A 14,668-nucleotide genomic window follows, 5' to 3' on the forward strand; every position below is an offset into this window, starting at 1 on the left:
AGGTCATGAACATTTTCTCACCCATGGGAGAATATGAGAGAGGGAAATGTCGGGTTCCATCAAGCTGATCTTAGAAATTCTGTTTAAATTTTCAACAGATTGCTAAAAGATGAATGTGGACTACTGTGAGGATGTAGAACCTCTGGGAGCCATAGGCACAAGGGAACTTCACACCTACTCAGATTCTTCTCCATGGATCTACATTGAGTGTTCATGAGGAAAATAGGAGGCAGAACAGGGGACAAGAGAAACCCTTCCTCAGTAGTGCAGGCCTGACAAAGGGCAGCAGCCACTGCTGTAGGAAAGGCATGAAGCGCCCCCCCATACAGAACCTCGCCCCCTGCAGAATAAAGGCCATCTGGGACAGAGGCCGCATACCTTCTTGATTGCTCTCAAGGCACAGGTGAAGACGTACTGGGGATAGGGAAAAAGTAAAGGAAAAAAAGCCTCTACCCTTGGGAGAGGAGCAAGAAACATTCCTGGGCCAAAACCATTAGAGGTATCCTACTGTTAGAGGAGGGGTCTAAAATTCTCTTACACAAAATCTGCCAAAGATACAAGGCAAAGTTAACTGTCATGGGAAGGAGGAGCAGGAGAAAGAGGGGGCACACAGGGTCTGCTTAAGACTGAGCCTGGACCAGGGCAACAGAAAAATTACCCTACTTCCCCACCACCAGACCAGCAAGTACCAAGTAACAAATAAATCTACTACTGGGAGACAGGCAAGGGCATAGAGAGAGATCCCTTCTACTGCACACACATATAGGAAGGCCAAAACATGAGGGCAGAACAGGAACATTTCAAGGGGTGGGGGGACTCTCCAAGACCCCTGCATAAGTACAGAGTAACACTAATGGAATTTGAAATTAGTAATGTTAGTAATGTACTGTAGTTGGCTACAGCAACAACAACACCCAAACCCACTCAGGGAGGCTGAGGCAGGCAGATCGCTTGAGCCCAGGAGTTTGAGACCAGCTGGGCAACATGGTGAAACCCTGTATCTACAAAAAATTCAAAAAAAATTAGTCAGGCATGGTGGCACAGGCCTGTGGTCCCAGCTACTCCAGAGGCTGAAGTGGGAGGATAACCTGAGCCCAGGGAGGTCAAGGCTGCAATGAGCCGTGATCACAGCACTGCACTCCAGCTTGGGCAACAGAGGGAGACCCTGTCTCAAAAAAAAAAGCTCAAATTCCCTACTAAGGTTTTAAACATCTACACATACACACTGCACACACCTACACACACACATACCCTCCAGTGACCTAGCAGAAGTGGCAGAAGTGCATATACTCATTTCAAGACACAAATACTATCTACCTCGGTTCCTAGTATTCCAAAAATCATGTCCAGCATTCAGTCAAAAATTATGAGACATACCAAAAGAACAACAGAAAAAAACACTATCAAGGGACAAAGCAATCAATGAATAAGATGCAAAGATGACCAAGATGTTGGAACTATCAAGTAACTTAAATTAACTATGACTAATATGCTAAAGGTTATAGTGGGAAAGATGAACAACACGAGAGAGACAGACAACGTGCGTGAACAGATGGAGAATTTCAGCAGAGAGGTGAAAACTATGAGAGATAGATGTGTGAGAAAGAAAAGTAACAGAAATGGAAAATGTTTTATATGTGTTCATCATTAGACTCAAGACACCACTGACGAATCAGTGAACTTGAATATAGGTCAACAAAAAATTTTCCAAACTGAAACAGCAACAGAAAAAACAAAAAGAAAATAAACAAACTACAGCTACACACATCATCATTGATGAATCTAAAAAATTTATAATTTGGGGCAAAAAAGGTAAATCACAGGAGAATAAAGACAGTACAATTCTATTTGTATGAAGTCTAAAAACAGATAAAACTAAACGATATTATTTTGCATGCTTGCAATTAATATGTGCTAAAATCACAAAGAAACCAGTATAGTCAGTTGGTTACCTCTTTGAGTGAGGGAAGGAAATGAAATCCATAGGGCATTGTGTAGGCAGGAAGTGACAGGAAGCTTCCAAGGTAGTGATAATGTTCAAATTTCTTAATCTAGGTGGTTACACAGACATTAGCTTTATAAGTATTAATTAAAATATGCATATATGTTTTATATACTCTGTATTTTTAAATTAAAACTAAATTTTAAAATAATATGTTAATAAAAAGGGAGCTACAATCATGAACTAAGGCTATGAGTTTAAGATGTAAAATTATGCAGATAAAGAAAAAAATTTAAGTCAATAATTGGAGAATTTTTAAATTTTTATTTGATACTTCCACATATTTAAATGTTTCCTGTAAAAGATTCTGCATGAATTATTTTTCTTTTGCTCAGATGCTTGCTATTATATAGACAAAAATCTAAAAATTGAAAAGGGAACCAAGTTACTCAATTTTTTATGCCTCAATAACTAAATAAACATCTCTTTTTTTCTGAGAAGCTCCAAGGATGAAATTAATATTTTTATTTTTATTTTTTTTTGAGACGGAGTCTCGCTCTGTTGCCCAGGCTGGAGTGCAGTGGCCGGATCTCAGCTCACTGCAAGCTCCACCTCCCGGGTTCATGCCATTCTCCTGCCTCAGCCTCCCAAGTAGCTGGGACTACAGGTGCCCGCCACCTCGCCCGGCTAGTTTTTTGTATTTTTTAGTAGAGACAGGGTTTCACCGTGTTAGCCAGGATGGTCTCGATCTCCTGACCTCGTGATCCGCCTGTCTTGGCCTCCCAAAGTGCTGGGATTACAGGCTTGAGCCACCGCGCCCGGCCACAATTAATATTTTTGATTAAAAAAAAAAAAAAAAAACATAATATTTGAATGAAGATTGTTATATAATAGTAAAAGTATTAGGAATTCTCTTTTATCAACATAAGCTTTATATAATTGTTTATAATCAAATTACTTCCATTTTTGGACCTAATATAAGTATAAAGACTATTTCTAGGGGGTGATAGAAAAAAGTTTCTTACTCAATTTTGAATATTTGGATACATCAGAATTTAATAATTGATTCTTTAGTCATTCTTCTATTTCTGTATATGTAACTAAATTATTTTGGTATTGTGGTATAATTATTTCAGATATACAAGAATCCATTTGCAAAAACTCATCCATCAAAAAAAATACTTTACAAATAATACCACTTCTGGTAAGTATTTGAAGAAGCTCTTTTTTTCTTTTTCTAGGAAACTTCTGATTTTATGTACATATCAATACAGGTAAGAACCCTGTATTAATATTAATATTTCTTGGGATTGGTTTATAGAGGTTTTCTCCTCAATCAGCTTTTTATTATAAGACTGTTTGTTAGAATTATGCAAATATCCTCTCATTTTAAAAAAATGTGGGCCGGGCGCGGTGGCTCAAGCCTGTAATCCCAGCACTTTGGGAGGCCGAGACAGGCGGATCACGAGGTCAGGAGATCGAGACCATCCTGGCTAACCCGGTGAAACCCCGTCTCTACTAAAAAATACAAAAAACTAGCCGGGCGAGGTGGCGGGCGCCTGTAGTCCCAGCTACTCGGGAGGCTGAGGCAGGAGAATGGCATAAACCCGGGAGGTGGAGCTTGCAGTGAGCTGAGATCCAGCCACTGCACTCCAGGCTGGGTGACAGAGCAAGACTCCGTCTCAAAAAAAAAAAAAAAAAAAAAAAAAAGTGAAAGGTCAAAATATGACGATTTTTTTTTAACGTTTAGGCTCAGGGGTACATGTGCAGGTTTGTTAAATAGGTAAATTGTGTATCGCAGGGGTTTCATTTATAGATTATTTCATCACCCAGGTAATAAGCAGAGTACCTGATAGGTAGTTTTTCAGTCCTCTCCTTCCTCCCATCCTCCATGGCCTCAATTGGGCCCCAGTGTCTGTTGTTCCTGTTTTTGTGTTCATGTGTACTCAATGTTTAGCTCCCACGTATAAGTGAGAACGTGTGGTATTTGGTTTTCTGTTCGTGTATTAGTTTACTTAGGATTATGGCCTCCAGCTCTATCCATGTTGCTGCCAAGGACATGATCTTGGTCTTTTTTATGGCTGCATAGTATTCTATGGTTTACATATACCACATTTTTCTCTATCCAGTCTACGATTGATGGGCATTTAAGTTGATTCCATGTTTTTGTGAATAGTGCTGCAATGAACATACCCCTGCATGTCTTTAAGATAGAATGATTTGCATTCCTTCAGGGTGTATACCCAATAATGGGACTGCTGGGTTGAATGGTACTTCTGTTTTAAGTTCTTTAAGAAATCGCCACACTGCTTTCCACGATAACTGAAGTAATTTACATTCCCACGAACAGTGTATAAGCATTCCCTTTTCTCCGCAGCCTCACCAGGATCTGCTATTTTTTTACTTTTTAATAATAGCCATTCTCACTGGTGTGAGATGCTGTCTCATTGTGGTTTTGATTTGCATTTTTCAAATGATTAGTGATGTTGAATTTTTTTCATATGCTTGTTGGCCACATGTATGTCTTCCTTTGAAAAATGTCTGTTCATGTTCTTTGCCCACGTTTTAATGGGGTTGTTTTTTGCTTGTTAATTTGTTTTAGGTTCCTTATAGATTCTCAATATTAGACCAGGCACGGTGGCTCACGCCTGTAATCCCAGCACTTTGGGAGGCTGAGGCTGGTGGATCACCTGAGGTCAGTAGATTGAGACCAGCCTGGCCAACATGGTGAAACCCTGTCTCTACTAAAAATACAAAAAATTAGCCGGGCGTGGTGGTGTGCACCTGTATTCTCAAATACTCAGGAGGCTGAGGCAGGAGAATCGCTTGAACCTGGGAGGTGGAGGTTGCAGTGAGCCGAGATTGCGCCATTGCACTCCAGCCTGGGTGACAAGAGCAAAACTCTATCTCAAAAAGATTTTTTAAAAAGATTCTGGATGTTAGAACTTTGTCAGATGTGTAGTTTGCAAATATTGTCTCCCATTCTGTAGGTTGTGTGTTTACTCTGTTGATGGTTTATTTTGCTGTGCAGAAGCTCTTTAGTTAGGTTCCATTTGTCAGTGTTTGCTTTTCTTGCGATTGCGTTTGGTGTCTTCATCATGAAATCTTTACTGGGGCCTATGTCCAGAATGGGGTTTCCTAGGTTATCTTCCAGGGTTTTTATAGTTTTAGGCTTTATTTAAGTATGTAATCCATCTTGAGTTGATTTTTGTATATGGCATAAGGAAGGGGTCCGGCTTCAGTCTTCTGCACATGGCTAGCCACTTATCCCGGCACCATTAATTGAATAGGGAATCCTTTCCCCATTGCTGGTTTTTGTCAACTTTGTTGAAGATCAGATGGTTATAGGAGTGCAGCATTATTTCTGGGCTGTCTACAGAATATGAACATTTTTATATTCAGAGTATTTTCATCAGTCCTGGGAGCAGAAACAGGTATTAATGTACCAATCTTCAAATAATTTTAGATGTGTATCCTAATTGAAAAACTGCTAAGAAGTGTACATCATTAAGGATCCATATCTCTTCTGTCTTGAGAGTTTTTTTTTTTTTAATTATACGTTAAGTTCTGGGATACATGTACAGAACATGCAGGTTTGTTACATAGGTATACACGTGCCATGGTGGGTTGCTGCACCCATCAACCCGTCAACTACATTAGGTATTTCCGCTAATGCTCTCCCTCCCCTAGCTCCCCACCCCTTGACAGGCCCTGGTATGTGATGTTCCCCTCCCTGTGTCCATGTGTTCTCATTGTTCAACTCCCACTTATGAGTGAGAACATGCAGTGTTAAAACTAGACGTTACTGAATCTTTTTTTTATTTTTTGCCTTGGCACTGGGTTCTGGTAAAAATGGTCTGAAACAGCACTTTTTAAACTTTAGTGTACTTTGTACCACCTACAGATCTTGGTAAATACATTTTCTAATGTAGTAGGTCTGGGATGTGAGTAGGTAATACCAATGCTGCTGGCTAACTTTGAAACACAAGTTAGTTGTATGTGAAGCACTAACTTCGCATAGAAACATAAACGTGGATACACATTGGAATCACATGGAGAACTTTAAAAAATGTTGATGCCTGGGTCACACCTGAGAGCAGCTTCAGCATTTAGATATTTCTAAGCTCGCTGAAGAATTCGAATGGGAAGCAAAGGATGAGAAACACTGGTCTAGAAACAGTGATGACAAACAAGAAAGTCACCTACCTTCTTGTTCCCCTGTCCTTTGTCCATCTGGGAGTTCTTGGGGAAGGGGATCAAAGTGTAGCCTGCACTGATGAGGAAAGCCAGTGAAGGAGTCAATCCTAGTACCCTCTCCCATTGACAGTACTGGACATACAGTGACAAATTCTTCTTTTGCTGGACTTCTCTTAGTCACCAATCTATCAATAAAACAGCAGTACTACATAAATGTTGAATTAACTGTTATAGTCAAGAAAGAGATTTATGAAACACTTTCATATCTCCGTGACAAATTTTGCTTTGCTTCTTATTTGCAGTGTATAAATGGTCTTCCATTTCTTCTTTCGTTTATTAAATATTAAGTGCTGTCTATGTGCCAGAAACTTTGCTACATTCTAAGAATACATCATGAGCACAAGATAGCCAACTTTGCTAAGGCTAGGATTCACATTTCTAGGTTAAAAATTTTGGCCACAAAAGAAGGCAAAAGTGACCAGAAGCCATTATTGTTGGAAGATCTTGATCATGGTTAGTCAGTGATGGACAAATACAAAGGTGCCCAGCAGCTCACTCCTCTCTACTCTATAGCATCTTCATGACTACAGGCCCTGCTGGCCAACAGCAGCCCCAGGCCCACCACCAGGCACTGGGCTGCGGACCTGAAGACAGTAGCTTCAGAAAAGCAGAGTCGTTCCACATTCGGCAGTTTCCGTAGATTTCCCCAGCAAGCTCCCCGTCATAGTTCCACTTCAGCAGCTTGGGCATGCTCGGATTATCAGATTTCCCTGCACGCTTCCATTTGTTTCCCACACCAGTGTTTCAAACAGCCTGCTTAGTCATCCTTTCTCCGATCCTGACTGGCACGCCACAGTAGAGCAGGCTACATTTTTATCCCTTGCCCCATATACTCTGATCCTTCAGTTTTCCTTTTCCAGACCCTCATTTTCCCAGCTCCTATATTTGGCAAAATGTAATTCCTGTAATAAATACCTTAGTCCTACAATTCTTATAATGGCTTTGTTTTCCTGATGGGTACAGTCTGATAAAGGAAACATAAAAATAAGCGGCCTCTTATAAATCAGTGTAAAAAGTGCTAACTTCACAGGCATATGAACATATAGGAGATGAACAACATTCTGAATTCTGAGAAAAGCTTCAGAGTTAGCCAAATGAATATTATTTCAGAGACTGAAAAGGAGAAAATAACTTCCCGGGACTAAATGAAACAGATTCATTACAAAGGGAGAGAGACAACTGGACAGGGACGCAGGGGCTAACGTTCCCATAGGTTTCCTTCTGACGTGCCTAACTATGTGGGTTCCAGGCCCTTTCATCATTAGTTCCATTGGACATTGTTTTCACAAGAACTCCCGTTTCTGCTATACAACACTATAGAGATTTATTGGTAACAGAATTATCTAGAAGAAAATTTTAAATAAAGAGCTTTAAATGCAGGTGCAAATAAATTAGAATTTATCATTTCACTTTGAACCCTGAATTTTTTTATTTTATTTTATTTTATTATTATTATTATTTTGAGACAGAATCTTGCTCTGTCACCCAGGCTGGAGTACAGTGGAGCGATCTGGACTCACTGCAACCTCTGCCTCCCAGGTTCAAGTGATTCTCCTGCCTCAGCCTCCCGAGCAGCTGGGATTACAGGCACATGCCACCACACCCAGCTAATTTTTGTATTTTCAGTAGAGACAGGGTTTTACCATATTGGCCAGGCTGGTCTTGAACTCCTGACTTCGTGATCTGCCCACCTCAGCCTCCCAAAGTGCTGGGATTACAAGCGTGAGCCACTGCGCCCAGCCTGAACCCTGAATTTTTAATGAAATTGTAAAATTGGACATTTTCAAAATGGGAATTTTATCTTTTAGAGTAGAAAGGTACTGATGAAAATAACATAAGGGTTGAGGTAAATAATCTGTAAAGTCCTCTCCAACCTTAAAACCATTACCTGAGAGAATGATGTGAGGATGTATTGAATATGCCACTATTTGACATAGCAGCCTAGTTCGTGGCTGCACCGTTTCAGCATGTGTTTGCATGCTTGTTTCTTCTTTCTGATTTCCAGGAGAAGAGAGAAGATAGAACCAGCAGCTGCAGAGACAAGAGATAAATTCCAGCAGAATCCGTCTAAGAAGACCTTTCATGTACTTCTCTAGGACTAGATGCATACTATTTTGTCAAAACCAGCCATAGGAAAACATGTGAGCAACAACCCCTGTGAACATTTGTCCTAACTCAGATTTTGTGAGCAGTGAAGTTTAACAGAGCTGTGAACATTTAACAAAGCAGTGAAGTTTAACAAAGTTCTGAGAATACCATGAAAGACATTATGCCTGCCTGAACAAAAAGCAGGACATAACCTAGCTCTGAATACATGCCACAAGGATGAAGCTTGTGAGTAGAGCAAACAAACATTTTTCCACAGAATTCACAGTGCTCCTTTGTAATTTATAGATTCCATGTTGAAATATATGTTAAATAAAATTTCTGTTTATTAAACCTCTTTATTAAACCTCTAACTTACTGATAAGATGTTTATAAAGTATGGCATATTTTGATTTTTTAATTGCCCATTTCAGTGTAATAAATATTCCTAAAGTTACCACATCCCACAAAATGGCCCTTGGTGGCAGCAATAGAGCAAAGGTTACCTTTTTGTATGGTGAAGGGAGGCCTTCCTATGGCTGTACAATTACATCGATTCTTCCAAATTTCATACATGGCATTTTGGCATACAGAAAAAACATGAAATTTTTCATTAAAATGTCATGAATCAAGCCAGGGCCGTTGGCTCATGCCTGTAATCCCAGCACTTTGCAGGCCGAGGTGGGCAGATGGCTTGAGCTCAGGAGTTCGTGACCAGCCTGGGCAACCCTGTCTCTACAAAAAATACAAAAGTTAACCAGGCATGGTGGCATGCACCTGTAGTCCCAGCTCCTTGGGGCCTGAGGCAAGAGGATTACTTAAACCCAGGAGGATTACTTGAACCTGGGAGGTTGAGGCTGCGGTGAGCTGTGTGTCGCCACTGCACACCAGCCTGGGTGACAGTGTGAGACCCGGCCTCAAAATTTAAAAAAAATTTTAAAAAGGTAATGAATCAAAATTAGAAATTAACAGTTTTAAGAAAACATGTTATGTGGTCTTTTATTAATAACACTACTAAATTTTGGTTCCTCCCCATAATTAGTTTTGAAACACTTGATGCAGTGAGAAATGCATTAACATGTTGAATGCCTACCATGTACCAGATTTTGTGAATATGTTTTTTTATTTAATCTGACCAGTCACCCAAACCATGGGTATTTTTGTCTCCATTTTACAGATGAGAAACTGGAGGCTTAAAGAAGTTAAACTTACCCAAGGCCACATAGCTACCTACAGTGAGAGAATCAAGATTCAAACTCAGGTTTATCTGGTTCCAAAACCCATGTTCTTTCTGCCACACCTTGTTGGTAGAAATGGAAACTATTGGATGAAATGAGGGAAAACAGAAAATGAATTCACTTTTTCAATGAAGAAAATTAGTGAAAAAATTGACCTAATGAAGGAAACCTTTGTGCTTTCCTATATTTTGAATTATAAGAGTAGGCTTTAGGAAGGCAACAGAAAATTTAGTGCTTAGACTTTTAAATAGAAAGTTGTGTGCCCTTTTAGAAAATACTTGAGAATTTTTATACTATCAAGAAAAAATTATGTGAATTAAGATGTAATTTATAAAATAACATTTCAATGGGGGTAAGCAGGCCAGAAGAGTGTGCCAAGTTGTTTCTGAATCATTCTAAGCACCTCAGATGAAAACTCACTTTTATTTAAAAAAAAAAAAAAAGACAAGGGTTTATATTCATGTACACTAGTAGTATATATGTACACAGCAGCGTCCTGCATGCCAAACTAGCTTCACCGTTAATAATCCCTCACTTTAACACCTCTTAGGAACCAAAGAATGCCTCTACAAGCAAAAGCTAGTTGAAAATAATTAAAATCCAAAGTCGGAACAGGCCAAAAAAAAAAAAAAAAAAAAAAAAAGCCTAAATAGTAAGCTGGTGAAACAAGATAAGATTTGCATTTTATTAGAACTTGCACATTATGACATTGTCCTTTTATGAAACTGTGGTATGATCAGAATTCTTATGCAATTCTGCCCATGGCTACTCCAGAATTTTAGTAGATACAGGGTGGGTTCATTGAAAGTGACAAAAGTGGGAAGACAAAGAGTAAAGATCCCTTGTGAAATTAAAGTGGAAGAGAATAGCACTTTGCATGCTATAAAAGTGAAAAGTGGAAATGTAATAAAAATAAAATTTTTTGGCCAGACACAGTGGCTCATGCCTGTAATTCCAGCACTTTGGAAGGTCGAGGCAGGATTGCTTCATCCCAGGAGTTTGAAACCAACCTGGGCAATGTAGCAAGACCCCATCTCTATATAAAATATTAAAATGTCGACTGGACATGGTGGCTCACACCTGTAATCCCAGCACTTTGGGAGGCCAAGGCAGGCAGATCACGAGGTCAAAAGATTGAGACCATCCTGGCCAACATGGTGAAACCCTGTCTCTACTAAAAATACAAAAATTAGCTGGGGGTGGTGGCATGCACCTGTAGTCCCAGCTACTCAGGAGGCTGAGGCAGGAGAATCACTTGAACCCTGGAGGCGGAAGTTGCAGTGAGCTGAGATTGCGCCACTGCACTCCAGCTTGGTGACAGAGCGAGACTCTGTCTCACAAGAAATAAATAAATAAAATAATAAATAAAAATGTTATTTTAAAAAAAATAATTTTTAATAATATAAGAAAGAAAAATGCCCTTTCACACTGAATCTTCAAGTTCTAAGGAAAAGAAGAGTCTCCTTTCAAATGTGGAGAAGTAAATTTAGAGGAAATCAAAGAAAGCATCACTTTCCTCAATGGAAAAACTTATGAAACTTCTTATTAGACAGAGTAATCTCAGGCTGGGCATGCTGGCTCACACCTGTAATCCCAGCACTTTGGGAGGCTGAGGCAGGTGGATCGTTTGAGCTCAGGAATTCAAGACCCGCCTGGGTAACAAAGCAAGACCCCGTCTCTACTAAAAATACAAAAAAAACAAAAAAAAAAAAAGCTGGGCTTGGTGATGTGTGCCTGTGGTCCAAGCTACTGGAGAGGCTGAGGTGGGAGGATCACTTGAGCCCAGGGGGCAGAGGTTGCAGTGATCAGGCATCATGCCACTGCACTCCAGCCTAAATGATAGAGCAAGACCCTGTCTCAAAAAAAAAAAAAAAAAAGAGATAGTAATCTCTTGGGCAAAAGGTATCAAATAATCGAAAGAAAAGTTTAAACACATTTGGGAGAGGCAGGGCGTCTAATAACTGGTCAGAAAAATTTAGACAGTCTTCATTTTAAAATTGGCATCAGGGAGGATTACCATGGCCTTATTTTAAATCCATGTTGCACCAGAATAACTATGTCTGTGTTTCTTATGAATGTTGAAGCTTTTTGCGAAAACTGTACTGTTAACATATATAAATATACACACACTTACATGTATGTATTTTGATAGATATTACATGTACTAAATTTTGTCAATTTCATGTAATTTACCCTTTACAATAAAAATGATCAATTAAATGTATAACTAAATGTGATTTAGTTTTTATATCTCTGTAAATTTTTAATATAAAAATTCTCAAAATGTTTGAATCTTCTTTGACATTGAGAAAACTGACACTCATGAGCCACAATGCATGCACTAATTTAACTCTAGTATACATGAAAATTCGCTTCAGAATTGCTAATCCACATATTTAGGAGAAACAAATTTGCCAACTAAAGTACAGCATTTTTATCATTCTTTTCATGCCCAATCTTACTTATTCAGTCAACACACAGTTTTCCAAAGTTACTAAGGCCAGTTCCTTCCTTTCTACCACCTTCACTGTGGTGGGTTTTTGTTTTGTTTTTAAGAGTTGAGGGTCTCACTTCATCACCCAGGCTGGGTTGCAGTGGCACAATCATAGCTCAGTGCAGCCTCGAACTCCTGGGCTCAAGAGATCCTCCCACCTCAGTCTCCCAGTATCTGGGACTAAAGGCATGCACCACAATGCCCAGCTTTTTTTTTTTTTTTTTTTTTTTTTTTTTTCCTTTTTCTTTTTTAGAGAGGGGATCTCACTGTGTTGCCCAGGCTAGACTGGAACCACTGGCCTCAAACCACTTTCCCATCTCAGCCTCCTGAGTCGCTAAGATTACAGGAGTGATAGTTTACCAAGTTTACTCATTTTAATACGGTTAGATTCATTTGTCACAATCTGTATCCCACGTTGGATTCTTCCAACATCCTGGATGTTTTTCTTACTTGCATACAGTAAATTCACTCTTTGTAGAATTGTGTAGGTGTTGACATATGCATAGCATTGTATACCCACCACTACTGTACCATGCAGAACAGCCCTATCGTGCCAAAAATTCCTTCATACAGCCCTGAGCAACCACTCCTCTGGGTTTTGTTTCTATTATTTTGCCTTTCCCAGAAAGGGGGAATACTAGAATAAAACTTGTGGTGCTGGATTGATGTTGGAGATATATAGAGAATTCCTATAATTTTATGTTGCTCAGCATCCATTTTGAATGTAAGTTTAACTTTCTCATGCCAAAAGCAGGGCTCAGTCATCTTTGGCACAATTTCCAGTTCTACATTACACCTAGATGGCTCAAGCTGGTGGCCAGCGACAAGAACTTAGATGGATCTCTCCTGCCTAGCAGACTGGGCTCCCTGCTCTCCTGCCGCTCTTTAAATGGACCATTTAGACATTTGCTTGTTAAAGTGGCCCATACTCCATTCCCTTAGACATGCTGCTAGACACACTTTCTCTCTGGCTCTTCCTTTCTGCCTTATATGACCCGGGGACAGAGGACTGCCCTCCTGACTCATTATACCCTCCTTGCCCAGGATCTGTATGTGAAAATCATTGAACTTACTTCCTGTTGTGGTGATGTACTGAATTTGTGCTTTCCATCTGAAGAACCAGGGGACACCAGGGAGAGCACAAGGTTGAACTCCCGGTGCCAAAGTGATGATCAGGCAGGCATAAACTGGACACAGATCAGATAAGAGCCACAAGGGCACCTGCCAGTATTCCCATGTGAGAGACCCCCAGTCAGGTCAGGCAACTAGGCCTTAGGCCATCCTCCGGGTAAAAGAAGTATCCCATGAAAGGCACACTGTAAACACCCACATCCATCTCCCCTTCATATTCTGTTGGGGTAGGGTTGCTAGCAACTCTGGCACTGGAACCCCAGTTTAGCTAGGGGCTCTCAAAATAAGGTACCAAGGCCAGGCACGATGGTTCACCCCTATGATCCCAACATTTTAGGAGGCTGAGAAAGGAGGATTGCTTGAGGCCAAAAGTTTGAAACAAACTTGTGCAACACAGCAAGACTCAGTCTCTATAAAAACTGAAATAAAATAGCCAGGCATGGTGGCATGTACCTGTAATCCTAGCTACTTCGGAGACTGAGGCAGGAGGATCACCTGAGCCCAGAAGTTCGAGGCTGCAGTGAGCCATGATTGCACCACAGCACTCCAACCTGGACGACAAAGTGAGACCCTGTCTCTAAACAAATAATTTTTAAAATTTTAAAAACAACATATGAGCATAAATTCATGCTTTTAAAACTATACATACAGATACACGGATACAGAAATATAGATATGTGTGTCTACATAGGTTAGTACATATGCATATATACGTCTTTGCTGACAGGATCTGACACACAGAAGACTGCGCACCCAGATCTTGGTTTCTAAATACCATTCTCTAATAAAAGGATCCAGGGCTTTTAGAGAAGTGATTGAATCCAGGGCTAGGGCAGGCAAAATACAAGATACAGAGTAAGGATGTACTAAATTAAATATAAATAAAAATGGGCTGGGCGCAGGTGGCTCACGCCTGTAATCCCAGCACTTTGGGAGGCCGAGGCAGGCAGATCACCTGAGGTCTGGAGTTTGAGACCAGTCTGACCAACATGGAGAAACCCCATCTCTACTAAAAATAGAAAAAATTAGCCAGACGTGGTGGCAGGCACCTAATATCCCAGCTACTCGGGGAGGCTGAGGCAAGAGAATCGCTTGAACCCAGGAGGCAGAGGTTGCGGTGAGCCGAGATGATGCCATTGTACCCTGGCCTGGGCAACAAGAGTAAAGCTCTGTCTCTAAATAAATAAATAAATAAATAAATAAATAAAATGGGGACATTCCAAAAAGACACAGGAGCCAACCTGACAGAGCTCTGGCCTGGGCAACAACAGTAAAGCTCTGTCTCAAAATAAATAAATAAATAAATAAATAAATAAATAAATAAATAAATAAAATGGGGACATTCCAAAAAGACACAGGAGCCAACCTGACAGAGCTCGCCATGCCAAAGCTGGAACAATTTGAGCAACAAAATAAATAATGATAATATTCTGTTATAACCAAAAGAATAAAACAAATTACACCTGCCTACACTGATAATGAATAAATGATTGAATAAATAGATGAGGAAGAAGGAATGAC

At 40.0% G+C, this 14,668-nt stretch overlaps 1 protein-coding gene across 5 annotated transcripts in view; it reads left to right on the forward strand.

The window, feature by feature from the left end:
* LOC105493724 (centrosomal protein 126) overlaps window positions 1–8,644 on the forward strand; it is a 77,088-nt gene extending 68,444 nt beyond the window's left edge. For 3 of the 5 annotated variants that reach the window (XM_071075505.1, XM_071075506.1, XM_071075509.1), the window contains 2 exons: window positions 3,079–3,146; window positions 8,205–8,644. In XM_071075505.1, coding sequence (XP_070931606.1) covers window positions 3,079–3,146; window positions 8,205–8,249 — 113 coding nt within the window. In that variant the 3' untranslated portion in view covers window positions 8,250–8,644. Of the gene's footprint in view, window positions 1–98; window positions 2,569–3,078; window positions 3,147–3,183; window positions 3,217–8,204 lie in introns of those variants that run through there. The other 2 variants (XM_071075508.1, XM_071075507.1) reach the window with 2 other exon arrangements.
* Window positions 8,645–14,668: the final 6,024 nt, after the last annotated feature.

The sequence above is a fragment of the Macaca nemestrina genome, chromosome 12 (assembly GCF_043159975.1).
Source record: "Macaca nemestrina isolate mMacNem1 chromosome 12, mMacNem.hap1, whole genome shotgun sequence".
Taxonomy (NCBI): Eukaryota; Metazoa; Chordata; class Mammalia; order Primates; family Cercopithecidae; genus Macaca; species Macaca nemestrina.